General features: G+C 39.7%; 1 protein-coding gene across 4 annotated transcripts in view; it reads left to right on the top strand.

Moving 5' to 3' along the window:
* The window catches only part of LOC139262945 (dual specificity protein kinase CLK4-like), a 96,734-nt gene extending 83,068 nt beyond the window's left edge, over positions 1 to 13,666 (top strand). For all 4 annotated transcript variants that reach the window (XM_070878291.1, XM_070878289.1, XM_070878290.1 and 1 more), the window contains 9 exons: positions 226 to 292; positions 2,311 to 2,421; positions 4,755 to 4,921; positions 7,789 to 7,883; positions 7,989 to 8,118; positions 8,200 to 8,282; positions 9,208 to 9,287; positions 13,025 to 13,115; positions 13,198 to 13,666. In XM_070878291.1, coding sequence (XP_070734392.1) covers positions 226 to 292; positions 2,311 to 2,421; positions 4,755 to 4,921; positions 7,789 to 7,883; positions 7,989 to 8,118; positions 8,200 to 8,282; positions 9,208 to 9,287; positions 13,025 to 13,115; positions 13,198 to 13,326 — 953 coding nt within the window. In that variant the 3' untranslated portion in view covers positions 13,327 to 13,666. The remainder of the gene's footprint in view (positions 1 to 225; positions 293 to 2,310; positions 2,422 to 4,754; positions 4,922 to 7,788; positions 7,884 to 7,988; positions 8,119 to 8,199; positions 8,283 to 9,207; positions 9,288 to 13,024; positions 13,116 to 13,197) is intronic.
* Positions 13,667 to 15,668: the final 2,002 nt, after the last annotated feature.

Here is a 15,668-nt window from a genome sequence, read left to right as displayed (position 1 = left end):
GGGTGGCATTGTTTTCCACTTAATTGAAGTATGGGTTATTTATTTTGAAAGTTTATTGTATAGGATGTTAGTGTTAGGAATACCTTTAGCATAGTAAAAATATTTAAACTTTACCATATTTTAGTATAAAACTGCTTAAATTATTTAATGAGACTTCTGCATTGATAAGGAAAAAAATCAGTGTTTTTGTGTGCAAGTTCTTAAAGAGTTTTTCTTTCCATTCAGATGAAATAATTTGTAATCTAGGAGAAGGAGCTTTTGGAAAGGTGGTAGAATGCTTTGATCTAAAAAAGTAAGTGCTTCCATCGATGTCTTGGTTTGCTCGTAACTATTAAATGTAAGTTGTTCTGTGGCATTGCATATGGGAAGTTGAGACTGCACAGTGCTGAAAAGTTTATTCTGTTCCCAGAGTACCCTGAAACAGTGGACAACTGTTGAAATAACACATCAGAATAATTTAAAGTAGAACAAATAGTGCCTTTTTTGACAACATAGAATCGCAACAGGAAAACAACTCTTGGAAACCAAAAGAAAGGACATTGATATTGCAGCACAGCTAAGTTGACACTAGTAAAATAATGGACATGGGGAAGCACAATAAATTCAGAGCAGTGGGCAACAGTAGATTAAATGGAAAATGGCAGCAAATGAATTAATAAATTCATAGACCACCAGGTACATCAAATCAATACATTAATGAAGCAGTGGGAATATCAATAAATGAACAGTTTAAAAGGAGATCAGAAGGACTAAAGGGCACATGAAAAATAATTCTAGGATACCTGTACTATAAAAGGAAATGGTAAGGGCTTTTTGAAGCACTAAAATAATTTTTAAAAATAACGACGATAGGACCACTCAGTTGAAGGAGGGAAACCTTAATTTTGGGGATGAAAAGAGGCCAAGAAATTAAATATTTTGGGTAGAATTTCCGCTTTGGGCCCAATCAGCAATCTGGGTGCAACTTGAACTTGATTTTATGGTTCATGTTTTTGCTCAGCCTCATTTGCATAATCACAAGTGTTAAACTGTCCATGAACAAGTGCAATCGTGCAGCATTTTAGAATGTCTTTTATTCAAAATATTCTGTTATATATGTAAGTGACAACTTGGTGCTGTTTTATTAATACAGCTGAAAATGGGTTTATTATTTTTAGTGTCTGCCAACTGTGTGACCCGATTTTGATTAACTGAAAATGACTTTATTAAAGACCTATACAGAACCATTTATTTGTTTCATTGGTGTGCAGTAGTCAGTTTCTTAGTAAACAAATATATTTTGGTAAATAAAAGGTTCCTATTAGTGCCCACGTGCCTAAACAAAAGCTTAATTTTTAAAGAGCCTCCTCGAAGGCCTGCAAACGGGCGCAATTAGCGGAAACATGCCATGGTGGTTAATTCGATATGGGGGTGTGACCAATTTTGAAATGTTAAACTGAGGCCCTGCCTAGCCTCTTGGGTGACGTAAAAGATCCCATGGCACTAATCAAGGAAGAGCAAGGGAGTTCTTGTGTTCTGGCCAACATGTGAACCCTCAACCAACATTAGTTTTTTTTTAAAGTTATCATTTATGTCATTGCTCTGTGCAAATTGGCTGCCATGTTTGTCTACATTACAACAGTGACTACAATTCAAAAAGTTAATTAATTAGTTGTGATATTGGGACGATCTGAGGTTGTGAAAAATGCTGTATAAATGCAGTTTATTTTCTTTTCTCGTTGTTCTTGCTTTATTTCTCTCTTCCTCCTCTTCTTCCCCCCCCTCCCCCCCCCCCCCAATCCTCTAGAGGTTAACGATGTTTTTTCCTATAATAATTTTCCTTTTGGCACTTTTTCTATCAAAATAGTTAGACTATTTCAAATGACCACAACAACTAATCACAATCTTTTCCCTATCCCATCCCAACTTAATATTGTATCCAGAATATCATGTGCATTATTATATTGGAAGAGACATTGTGAAAGTGAGAAATAATGGCAAGCTATTTTCAAGAATGTAGCTTCAAGCGATTTAGAAATGGGATCTATTTGGATTGAAAAGATCTGGGGGATAGACTAATGGTTTAATTTACTTTTATAAAGTAATATTGTTGGTCATCTGATTCAGGGAAATGTATGAAAGCAGTCCATAATTAAGATTAGATTTTTTTTTATACTGCATGTATCCCACAGGTTATTCAAAAGTGATGACGCTAATTGATAACAGGTTTGGGAGCAGACTGGTCTGAGACTTTTCAAATGGGATTATTTTAAAGTGAACAACATTATTACAGAGCACATTAACATTTAAGCTACACTGCTATTCTTTCAGGGGAGAATATATTGCACTGAAGATCATAAAGAATATTGCTAGGTACCGTGAAGCGGCTCGCTCAGAAGTCCGTGTGCTGGAAGAAATAAGTAAACGGGATGGTAATAAATAGTAAGTAAACAATTTAAATAAGCATTCAGAGATTAACATTTTTCCTTGTTGCATTTGCTCTTTTAGCACGGGTGCTTTGCTGCTATAATGCTAAGAAAGTATGAGGATGGCATATGTTTTGTTTTCTACGTGATAAATTCTGTACTTCTGTCATCAGACTGAGACTATACTGGCACACCGAGAGGAAGTAAACATCATCTAGTCTGCTCTTTCAATTTGGAACTTGTGTGCGCAGATTTTTTTTCTCTGTTGCTCCAATTGAATTTTTTTTTACAATGGCAGACAAAAGCTGAATTCAAGAAAAGTATGTCTGTTCCTCCTTACCATAGTAAACAAAATTAATCTAGCCTATTTATAATGGGCAGAACTCTTACTTTGTTAGTAAAAGTGTTGGTAGGCTCCCTGCTTAGCTTTATGGTGGTAAGTCAACATGACTGGCACCAGACTACCTTTCTCTGTCCCAGCTGCACAAGCAGGCTTGCAACTTTCCCAACAATTTCTTGCTGCTTATTTGAACTGTGCCTAAAGGAAGCAAGTGTAAGTTAAGTCTCATTGAAGGGATTATAGGCTTATTCAGTAGCACCGTAAGTTGAAGAGCTTAGAATGCGCAGCTGAATTGCTCTACATTATTGCAACTTAAATGCGACATTGGGAATGTTAACTTTAAAAAAAAAAAAAAAAAAAATACCGGGTCGGTTGGGGTTAGTTGAAGTATCAAAAATCAGAATCCAGGCCTAAATCCACCTCCAACCCCTTCTCCTCTTCCCTCCCCACACCACACACACACACACACACACACACACACACACACACACACACACACTCGTCCAGTGTTGACGGGTGGGGGAGCCAACCTGCTAACGGGAGGTGGGCTGTCTATTTAAATATTATGAGACTGGAAACCTCTAACCTGCATTTTGTTTTTTAACTAGCCAGTCAGTTTTTGCGCACCTTAAAACTCATCAGCTACAGCAAGGCAGGGACTCTGTATCCAGAAGGTAAGTGCCTTGGGTCCAGGGTCCCTGCTTAATCCACCTCCCTGCGATTGGAGACCCCCCCCCCCCCCCCCGCATTCAATGAGAAATTTAGTTGAATTATGGCCTTGGCGAGTACAGGTTGAACCTCCCTTACCTGGCACCACCCCTTGTCCGCGACCATTCCCGGCCGGCGGGTGGTGCATGCGCAAAACGCGATCGTCAAAATCCTACTCACCAACATAATCTTTCTCCTCAATCAGCTGCCTCCTCCTCTCCCTGCTGGAACTCTTGTAACCACAGTCCTCGGGCCAACCACTCCTCCCCACAGCGCGCTCTCCAGGGGGTCAGGCCAACTGTTCGAGGCCCGCTGGGGTCCCGCGGCTCTTTGGGGCCCCTGTACACTGATTGGCTGGCTGACTGACAGTTGGTCCAGCCAATCAGTGCGCACACAAATTTACCCCAACAACATTACTTAAAGGAGCAGTCCACCCAAACATGTGACCACCCCATATCTGACAAAATCCCTCGTTCGGGACAGGCCAGGTCCTGAGGGTGCCAGATAAGGGAGGTTTAACCTGTATTAAATGATTTGGATTTGATGAAACACGTTATCCTATTTTGATGTGGCCTAATTGCATAATTGATTAGCGTTTTTGGGTTCCTTTACGTGTTTTCTCTCCCTCCTTTTATGAAGTTAGTGATCCAAAACAAAGGTATTGGTCCATGAGTGCAAACAGCTTTCTTTTGCCTTGCTTATGTGGTCATGAGCCTGAAAAATGAGTGTGAACCTATGCAGCAATCGTGGAAATGTGAGCCAAGTGCCTAATTTTGACTGGCCATTCGTGTACTGGATAGTGATTGGGAGCAGCAACCCAACCATATTCTTTAATCCAAGTTGTGATACCGTCTTGGTTATCCCACCTAAGATTAGCTAATTCAGTATAGACGAGGATCTAACATGGAACATTCCTGGTCATCGTGGCTAAACAACACACCTAAATTTTGTGTAAAGATTTTGCATTCACTGCAATTTTCCTACTTTTTGCATTTAGAGGACAGAAGGAAGGACATTTGTTACAGCATGATTTCCGTGCTTTTTACTTGGTCGTCTGGCCTAAGTGCTTTTATCTTCTACGTGTGTTACGAAGTGAATCTAATTGATACCAGATTCAGTTTGTAGGATTGTACTTATTTAGAGGGACTAACATACGTGCCACTTGAAATTGAAATAGTTTTGTTCGACTCTTTGTTTTGCTAGAACATTGTTCTGTGATTAATATCCAAATTGCTATTGCTGTATAAAAATGTAGCTGATTTACTAACACTCCGGTAAACGTGGGTTACTCTAATTTGCAGTGGATGTGTACAAGTACTGGATTGGTTTGATCATCATGGACATATTTGTATTGGATTTGAGCTCCTTGGACTCAGTACTTACGATTTCTTAAAGGAAAACAATTTTATGCCATTTCCAATGCATCAAATCCGACACATGGCTTATCAGATTTGTCATGCCCTGAACTGTGAGTAAAACTTATACTAAATGCAAAAAAAATTGTTTCAATATTCGTTAAAAAGTCTGCTTTCCAACTGCCCAAAGCACATATTTTCAATTTGTCATTGGATGTCTTGTGTCTGCTGCCAACAACGGCACCTACACTACCTAGAATAGCATTTACTACATCTGATAATGCAAAGATGTTTGTACTGAAAAAATGAATTATCCATTAATTATAATTAAGCAAATACAGTGGAAATTTAGTGTTTTAAATTAAGTATTTTATTAATTCTTGGATGCGGGCATTGCAGGTAAGGTCTAGATGCCCTGAGAAGCTTCTTGAACCACTGTGATTTGGTGTTGCTGAGTGGTAAATCTACTTGGAGGGTATTTGGGGCTGGAGTCACAAAAGCCAGATCCCATATGGACAGCGGGATTCCTTCCCCAAAATACACGAGTGAACCAGTTGGGTTTTTATATCAATTTAACCCACTGTCTCCGTGGCCATTTGCTGGTACCAGCTTTTTTTTATATCCAGTTTTGTTTTAACCAGAATTCAAATTCTCAAACAGCCATGGTGGGATTTGAACTTGCGATCTCTAGTTTACTAGTCCAGTAGTATAACCACTTTATACCATACCCCATTTATAATGTCAGATCAGTTGAATTAAGAGTAGCCAGTTTATGGTCATAAATGTGGTGCGCTAAAAAGCAGTACATTCGTGGAACGATTGCAGACTGCGAGGTAGAGTTTCCACTTTGGGCGCAATCAATAATCTGGCCACAAATTGCGCAAGTTTTCCGAAGTGATGTTATGGTTCAACTTTCTGCTCAAACTCATTTGCATAATTCTGAACAAAATCTTCCATGCATCTGAGCAAGGTTTTAGAATGCAATTTTTTCCCCTTGCATTGAAAAATATTACTTGATAGTGGTAACCTGTTGCAGTTTAATTAATACATCTGCAAATTGATTTATAACAATGATAAGCATTTTTAATAAGAATGCCTAATTCTAATCCTAGATTGTTGCTAGGAAAGATCTTCGTGAGGTCAATAACCAGGGTGCAGAGATTTAAAGTAATTAGTAGTAGGAATAGAGGGGAGTTGAGAAACTTTTTTACCCAGAGGGTGGTGGGGGGTTTGGAACTCATTACCTGAAAGTGTGATAGAGGCTGAAACTGTCCTCGCATTTAAAAAGTACTTGAAGTGCTGTAACCTACAAAGCTATGGACCAAGAGCTGGAAAGTGGCATTAGTCTGCATAGGTCTTTTGTGGCTGACACAGACGCGATGGGCTGAATGACCTTTTTAAGCCGTAAACTTCCATGATTCCATCACTTGTGAGTAACCCATTTTTAAATAACTGAAAATAAATTTGTTTAAAACACTATGCAGAATCATTTACTAATTTCGTTGTACACTAGTCAGTTCCTTAGTAAATGAAATTTTTTTTATATTAAAACTCTCAATGTGCCTTTACAGCAAAAAAAACCCATTAATTTTAAGTCTCCTCAAAGGTCTGCAAACAGATGCAATTATTGGAAACGTGCCAAGCCAGAGGCATGGACAGTTTTGTGGGTGGGGCTGGCTTCCAGCGCACTTTTTTTTCAAACCAGTGCAAAAGATCACGGAAACTTGATTTTTGTGCTGGACATAATGTCCGCTTGAAATTTCTTTAATATTTTGCACTGGTTTGGCCAATTACGTGCGAATAACCATCACAAGCTAATGCAAACTCTACCCCTGCTTATTTAGTTTTCAGGGGGTATTAAAGATCTGAATTCAATGAAATAATTCACTCTACTTCATCCTCGAGAGGTGCATGTGGTATGACTCGGGGAAATAACTGCTTCTAACTTTGTAATGTAACAAGTAGTTTATTTATCTTTTTAAACTGACATCCATCCACCTCGGTTGCTAGTACTTTCGTCTTGAGTCAGAAACTCTGGTTCAAACTCCACTCCAGGACTTGGAAAACATGCTTTAGGCTGGCACTTCGGTGCAGTGCTACAGGACTGTTGCATTGTCAGATGCTGTCTTTCAGATGACATATTAAATCAAGACCCTATAGGTGTAAAATATCCCAATCTGTTACTTGAAGAGGAGTTTCCCGGTGTCTTGGCCAACAGGACAGGGTTGACAGTTTGTGAGATCCTACTGAGTGCAATTGGTGGTTCCATTTGCATGCATGGTAACAGCAATCCAGAAGTAATGTACCATCAGTGAAGTGCAGAGATCTTCTCGTGTTTATTAGTGTTCTCTCATGTTTTCTTTTGCTCTCGTCTTCGTTCTCCCTTTTGTGTTCGCATGTGATCTCTCGTGTGTATGCTCTCTTGCATTTGTAACCTCATGTTTGTGTTCTCTCACTCTTGTATTCTACTGGAGCTATTGATTAGTATTCAGTTTCTCTTGTTCTTAATCTCCCCTCTAATGTAAACATTGAAGTACTTTAATGGCCAAATTTTTTTACAAGCAGCTCAACTGTAGATGTAAAAATTAGATATTTTATGTAAGTTTTAATGCTGTCCCTATACTTTTAAGTATGGATCAATAAAGCGCTCAGTTTTTGCAGTTAATCAAGTTGTGTCAGAGCTAATGAGATTATCCTATCATGGGCAAAAAATGTGCTGATGTGTTGAGAGCAATCCTATTGATGGAAGAGAACAATTATGTATTATGCATTGTGCATTGTTCCGTTCCTTTTTAGTACATGAATACACTGGTTTTCTACCAGCTTTGTATCTGCCCTACACTGATAAATTAAAGGTTAAGCCTTGTAAACAGCAATTTATGGTTTCTATTAAGGCTGTTTTTGTTGCATGTGGTAGCTCAAATTAAACTGCAATGATTGTTAAACCGTTCATATGAAGTTTATAATTTTTTCTCATTAGTTTTGCATCAGAACGAGCTTACTCACACAGATCTCAAACCTGAAAATATTCTGTTCGTGAATTCTGACTACAGCATAGAGTATAACAGTAAAACGGTAAGGTGGCTCCTCTAATTGAGCCTATCTGGTTTATTGTTTTTTAAAGACTCTTTACAACTGCATAAGCTGTTTTTATTGTGCAAAGTAATTTCTGTTTCATAGAAACGTGATGATAGAACCGTGATAAATGCAGACCTCAAAGTTGTGGATCTTGGCAGTGCAACATTTGATGACGAGCACCACAGTACTGTAGTATCTACCAGACATTACAGAGCTCCTGAAGTCATATTGGGTTAGTACAGTGGACATTGATTTTTTTTTTTGCTAAATATACTATGAACAATATGAACATTGGCATGCTTTAATTTTTCAGAATTGGGATGGTCACGTTCATGTGATGTATGGAGTATAGGATGTATACTAATTGAATATTACCTTGGTTTGACACTGTTTCAGGTAAGAACTAACATTTTTCTACATGTCTTTCTGGGATTTAAGTTGACTAGTTATCCAGTATTTTGACACCTTTAAATATCATTTACTGTGTAGGTAAAGTTTTATGGCTTGATAAATTTCAGAACATGAAGCTAAGTTTGAGTGTCTGCAAGAAAGTATAACAATTTAATTTGAGGTATGTTGGCAAGATAATTTTTTGGACAATATCAGTCCATCTCCAAGCAAATTTGAATCTATGACTCCAGATTTCTCAGACTAGCCCATTTTCAAGCAAGTTGCCATGAAATTTCACCCTGTCCAGTAGTGAGTACTGTCCTGGGTTTGTACTTTAAATATGTTGGACTCTAAATAGCACCTGGCCTGTATTCTGTCTTGTAATGTGCATTGCCTAGATTCGAAGAAATGTAATTACAGGTTGTACCTCTCCAGTCTCTTGGACTCTTTGGTCCAGCAGCATCCATGGTCTGTTCGGCATCATTCCTGGTGACCCACGCAGTGTCTTGGGGCTGGCTGCTCCTCTTCTCCCCTCTGCCTCTGGTGTTCCCTCCTTGGTCAGGTCTGTGAGGAGAGGGAACAAGGAGCGTGGCGGCTGACTGAGGCGCCAAAGCTGGGCCTGAGAAATGTTGCACAGTAGGCATGCGCAGAACGCAACTGGGTATTGTCGGCAGTACCCGGTAAGTCTAGGGTACTGCTGACAACGCTAGGGTCAGCATGACCTCTTGTGACCTGGAAAATTCTCTGGTCCGGCACCGGTCAGGTCCTAAGGCTGCCGGACTGGAGAGGTACAACTGTATTTGCATTTATTTCATCCCTCCTTAATGGTGTGAAGTAGTACAACTTCATATCTAACTTCAAAGTGTTTGGCTTTTGTTCAAAGGCCTACTTGTAATGACTATAGATGGCATGTCATCTCATTTTTCTTCAGACACATGACAGCCGGGAACATCTTGCTATGATGGAAAGAGTACTCGGACCCATTCCAACCAGTATGATTAATAAAACAAGGTAAGTACATTTAGCCATATTAAAACAAACTTGGTCTGAAGTAAATGTTTGCATATTTGTCTTCTGTTGTCCCTTCTACTCACTTGTACCAAATCTGATATGTGCTTATGTTCCCTGATTAAAGTTTTTAGCTGCACGACGAAGCAAAGTCAATTTACGAGAAAACTGTCCTTTTTTTGTATCTAATTTCTATATGGATGCTGTGTTTCCATGCTATATGATCTACACTGCTTAAGCTTGCAAACCTAATTAGCAAAATAATCATGAGAAATTCACTGCAAAGTTGAAAATAACTAATGTCTGATTAAAGGTATGACATAAATCTTTATATTGGGGCTAGTGTTTGCTTGTCGAGACCCTTGTAATGTTAATTTAAAATAATTTCATTTTCTTTTTATGATCTTGGGTTGCTTTCTAAAAGTTGATTACTTGGAGCCAATGTTACCTATAGTTTTATTTTGGATGCACAGCCCCTTTAATGGACTGCGCAGCCCGTTCAAAATTTGGCACGTTGCTGAAATGCCCCATTGAAAAGCTGGTGATCGGCATGCGCGAACCCTCCAGACAGCTGCGTAGTCTAACAGGAACATTGCTTTGAACATTCCTTTGTTTGCCCTCTATTAATGTAAACAGGATCTTCTCTTCCACTACTAACCTTTTTGAGTTTCCTGTTTCATACAAACAAAGTTAGTTCAGACTTGTCACCTGGATGGCATGATTTTGTTCAAGGGGCATCAGTTTCAATTGTTGATACACATCTGGAGGTCCTGATAAATGCAGCTTTATCCTAGACATGTTGCTTTGAGATTGCAGTGAGAAGGTACACTAGATGCCTTTAGTCTCTCTTGACTTAAGTGACCACTTGTGTATAAGATGTGGTTAAATGCCGCTACTTCCCGGTTCACAACTCCTAGACATGCAATGGGAAGGGTTTCTTTTGGTCCTGTACAAGATTGAAGAGTTCATATTGTAATAAAATGGAGAACTGGCTGTAGCCTACACTGTACCTTTTGAAGGGGGTCATCCTCATGGCAAACACTCCAGTTTGCTTAACGTGAGGAACCAGATTAAGAAGCTGACAGCACTGGAGTTGAGCTTCTAGAATTGATTGTGATGACTTATGTTCCCATGTGTATAGCCATCCACTGTATTGTAAGCAAATGTGTCATAACACCCAACTCCCACAACAATGTGGTTTACTGTCCGCAGCCCTCTGAAGTGGCCTAGCAAGCTAGCTGCTCAGTTGCGGCAATTCAAGAATATGGCCCACTGCTACTTTCTCGTGGCAACTAGGGTTGGGCAATAATGCTGACCTTTGCCAGTGACACTCGCATCCCAAGAATGAATAGGTAGAAAAAAGAGATTTCCAATGTATTTTATTGGTTGTGAATTGCTTTGGGACGTTCTGAGGTTAGAAACATAAATAGGTGCAGTAGTAGGCCATTCAACCCTTCGAGCCTGCACCACCATTCAATAAGATCATGGCTGATCATTCACCTCAGTACCCCTTGGCAAATAGATTTCAAGTTCTTTCTATTCTTTGGGAGTGTTACAGTAATTCCAAGATGAGGTATGTGTTCTGAAACTTGGAACCAAGTTGACTCTGGCAGATCTTGTAATCTTACACTTGAACCAGGCAGATCCACATCAATCCAAGGCACTTTTGATAATTAACTAATTGGCATAGCTCATTAAAGGAACCTCAAAAGGTAGATCCAATTGTTGGTGGTTGGGAGTTTTCTCACTCTGCTCCAGATAGTGCTGCAAGCCAATGCTTTATGATGGCTGGTCCCAGCTGGACAAGTAGCAGAAAGCTTATCAATGCTCTGTTAAGATAACTAGGCATCCCTAAGCTTTGGCTCTGCCAGCCTGTACCTAAGCTCATTGGACTTGGGTAGATGGGCAGAGTGTGCAAGAAAACAATCTATGGATGTAGATTTCTCAGTAGTTTGTCTTGGAAACTTGTAAACATAATGAATATCCAGGTATGTTAGATGTCCAGCTCACCAAAAATCAAGAGATCTCTGCATAATTACTGTTGACTAAATGTACTTGATCACATTTCCGTGCAGTATGTAGCTACTGCAGGTTTATTTCATAGAGTAAATTGTTCTTGGTCTTCTGCAGTTCACCATTGGATTAATTGGAGGTCCCAAAACCCCTTTTGTACCATTGATTTCACCGTTTACTCATTTGTAGTGTTACATTAACCTGCATGCTTTACATAGAAACATAGAAAATAGGTGCAGGAGTAGGCCCTTCGAGCCTACACTACCATTCAATAAGATCATGGCTGATCGTTCACCTCAGTACCCCTTTCCTGCTTCCTGCTTTCTCTCCATATGCCTTGATCGCTTTAGCCTTAAGGACCATATCTAACTCTCTTGAATATATCCAATGAACTGGCATCAACAACTCTCTGCGGTAGGGAATTCCACAGGTTAACAACTCTTGAGTGAAGAAGTTTCTCCTCATCTCAGTCCTAAATGGCTTACCCCTTATCCTTAGACTATGTCCCCTGGTTCTGTCTTCCCCAACATCGGGAACATTCTTCCTGCATCTAACCTGTCCAGTCCCGTCAGAACTTTGTTTCAATGAGATCCCCTCTCATCCTTCTAAACTCCAGTGAATACAGGCCCAGTCGATCCAGTCTCTTTTCATATGTCAGTGCTGCCATCCCGGGAATCAATCTGGTGAACCTTCGCTGCACTTCCTCAATAGCAAGAACTCCTTCCTCAGATTAGGAGACCAAAACTGAACAACGATTCCAGGTGAGGCCTCACCAAGGCCCTATACAACTGCAGTAAGACCTCCCTGCTCCTATACTCAAATCCCCTAGCTATGAAGGCCAACGTACCATTCGCCGCCTTCACCGCCTGCTGTACCTGCATGCCAACTTTCAATGACTGATGTACTACGGCACCCAGGTCTCATTGCAGCTCCCCTTTTCCTAATCTGCCGCCATTCAGATAATCTGCCTTCGTGTTTTTGCCACTAAAGTGGATAACCTCACATTTATCCACATTATACTGCATCTGCCATGCATTTGTCCACTCACCTAACCTGTCCAAGTCACCCTGCAGCCTCTTGGCGTCCTGCTCACAGCTCACACCGCTACCCAGCTTAATGTCAGCTGCAAACTTGGAGATATTACACTCAATTCCTTCATCTAAATCATTAATGTATATTGTAAATAGCTGGGGTCCCAGCAATGAGCCCTGTGGCACCCCACTGCCTGCCATTCTGAAAAGTAACAGTTTATCCGAACGCTCTGCTTCCTGTCTGCCAACCAGTTCTCTATCCATGTCAGTACATTACCCCCAATACCATGTGCTTTAATTTTGCACACCAATCTCGTGTGGGATCTTGTCAAAAGCCTTTTGAAAGTCCAAATACACTACATCCACTGGTTCTCCCTTGTCCACACTAGTTACATCCTCAAAAAAATTCCAGAAGATTTGTCAAGCATGATTTCCCTTTCATAAATCCATGCTGACTTGGACCGATCCTGTCACTGCTTTCCAAATGCGCTGCTATTTCATCTTTAATAATTGATTCCAACATTTTCCCCACTACTGATGTCAGGCTAACCAGTCTATAATTACCTGATTTCTCTCTCCCTCCTTTCTTAAAAAGTGGTGTTTCATTAGCTACCCTCCAGTCCATAGATACTGATTGGCTTTGTTTTCATGTGCAATTTCATGAGTGACATACTGATGGCAGTGTTTTTTTCCCAGGAAGTGCAAATATTTTCACCATGAGCGGTTAGATTGGGATGAAAACAGTTCTGCTGGTAGATATGTTAGGAAACGCTGCAAACCTTTGAAGGTAAGAATTTTAAGGATATTTTGTGCTTTTTTAAAAGTATATATTGAAAATCTACCTTTCTGTAATTTAAATTTGTTTTCAGGAATATATGACTTGTCAGATCTCTGAACATCGGGAACTCTTTGACCTAATTGAAAAGATGATGAAGTATGAACCTTCAAAAAGAATACGGCTAGATCAAGCATTGCAACATCCATTTTTTTCACATTGAGAAGACGATGACTTACAAAATGAACTGTTTTGTGCAACTTGTAAATTAATTCCAAGTTCTCCACAGGAGAAAGACTTAGACTGTGTCAGTCTGTATTCAAATCATCATTTTGAAATGGAAGTATATGTAAAATTATGTCGTACAAATTTACTAAGATGCCATTTTTTTGGTGTTGTCATGTAAGCATGTGCTAATTTTGTTGAACCACTACTGCTTTACAATACTGCAATTCTTGGAAAGTTTGGAAAACATTTTCTAAAACTGAAGATTTTTGTATTATACTACCTCATAACTTGTAGTGTAAATATTGACTGTGCAATAAAGTTGTGATTTTATTGTATTCCGATTTGTTTAAGTATATTCTATGAAGTGAGAACTAGTTTATGTTCACAGTAAAGTAAGCAGGGTGTGAGTGAGGCTGTAACAGTTCCAATGATCAAGCTTAGACTGTGTTCCAGTAATGTACTCGATAATCCTCCAGGGTGGGGTTATTTAAAATTTCAACAGCTGTAAGTTCTCAACCTTGCACTCCGCTGCTGCATTTTCCTACTCCGTCCAAAACTTTGTATGATCCTTTATTTAGAAAATAGAGCTTCATTCCATTCCAGCACCTGAAGGAATGTTGAAGACTTCAGATTGATTTTTTTAATGTAATTGCAAACTATGAAAACTTCTGAACATTCCAACAAGTTTCTCGTAAGCGAATGATAACCATGCAAATATTTATTTTGCACTCTTTTGGTACTGAATTTTCACACCTGACCTATTGCACTTAAATCAGTGGTTCTGATAATGTGCATTACATCAGAAAACACCTCAAGCTTGGCTCCATTGATGACAACCTGAGTGAGAAGGTTGTATGTTCAAGCACCAATGCGGAACTCTGTAAATAACCTAGCCTGACCCTTCAGTGCAGTACTAATGGAATGCTGCATTGTTGGAGGTGCCATCTTTTGGATAAGTTATTCAGCCAAGATCCTGTCTTACTTGCTCAGGTGGTCATAAGGTCCCATGATACTATTTGAGGAGCAGGAATTTCTCCGTGTGCTGGCTAATACTTCTCCTCCCCCCCCCCCGCATTCCTTCCCAAACAATACCATCAAAAACTGGTTTACTGGTCAACTCAGTTACTGTTTGCAGGAACTTGCTCTGTACAACTGATTGCTGTGTTTGTCTACATAAGTGACTGCTCTTCCAAGTTATTTCATTGGCTATGAAGTGCATTGAGATATCTTGAGGATATATGGTGTTCTTTAAATGTGTTTTAGTTGCTAGAAAACAGCATTTCCTATGGCTTATACAAAAACACATATATTTTATCTCACCAAGTGTAACTTCAAGAACCATGCTTCAAAAGAATTGATGTCTAGAACAAGAAAAATGAAGATTGGAGCCGGTTTTTCAGCCAATCATCTAAGTGTAAATAAATTAAAATCCATTTGTTTTAGTATGTATGAGAAATCATCATAGGCAGTCCCTCGACACGAGGATGACTTGCTTCCATGCCGAAAAGGGATGAGTTCACAGGTGTTTTAATGAAGGACCTAATATTCCGGATCCCGAACTACATCTTGAAGGGTGAAAGGTGCCTGTGTGGATTTTTTTAATGTGTGGTGCCCGTTGCACCCCAGCTACCACACGGGCTTGACAGAGCTAGGTCTTGATCCAGTGGCAAGGATTAACCAAGACGACTGGAGACCAGCTTTGCTGCATGGACCTAGTGTGTGCACACATCACAATGTAGCAAGCATTAAAAACAGCAATCAAAGCACTAATGTTTCAAAACCACCATTCACTCCAAAGTAGCAAGAACCACAAAACCAACAAATCATTTTATTTTTAAGTCAGTAACTATATAAACCTTTAAAATGCACTATTAAGAAAAACTTAATTAAAAGTGAAATAATTCATAAGAACTTAAGTTATTGATGTGCTATTTGCCCTCTAATACCTCAACTCCCTAACTGCTTCTTGAACTCTCCTAGGGTTAAAAATTGCATAGCGCCCTGTTTGCGGTGCTAACATTTCCAAAGGCTGCAAAAGTATCGCTAAGCAAAAACTATGCTGCTCCCGGGAGCTTGAATATTTCCAAGCGGGAAGTAGAGCACTAAATTAAGTGCAACTACTTCCCTTAGAGCGCTAAACTGTGAGGTAGGGCGATAGTGGCAGAACACTGAACAATGTTCCGTGCAGTGCTGCCATCTTTGGAGGCTCCTTCCCTCGCTTAAAGGGAAGGGCCAATGTTGGTTTGAATGAAGCATCATACTATCTCAGTTGAGCCATGGAACCTGTGCTATGTGCATAACAACCCCAAGCACTCTTAAGAGAAATGGAGGGTTAAG

The sequence above is a fragment of the Pristiophorus japonicus genome, chromosome 4, assembly GCF_044704955.1.
Source record: "Pristiophorus japonicus isolate sPriJap1 chromosome 4, sPriJap1.hap1, whole genome shotgun sequence".
NCBI classification, from domain to species: domain Eukaryota; kingdom Metazoa; phylum Chordata; class Chondrichthyes; family Pristiophoridae; genus Pristiophorus; species Pristiophorus japonicus.
The sequence above is the reverse complement of the archived record's forward strand: the minus strand, read 5'-3'. Positions and strand labels throughout refer to the sequence as shown.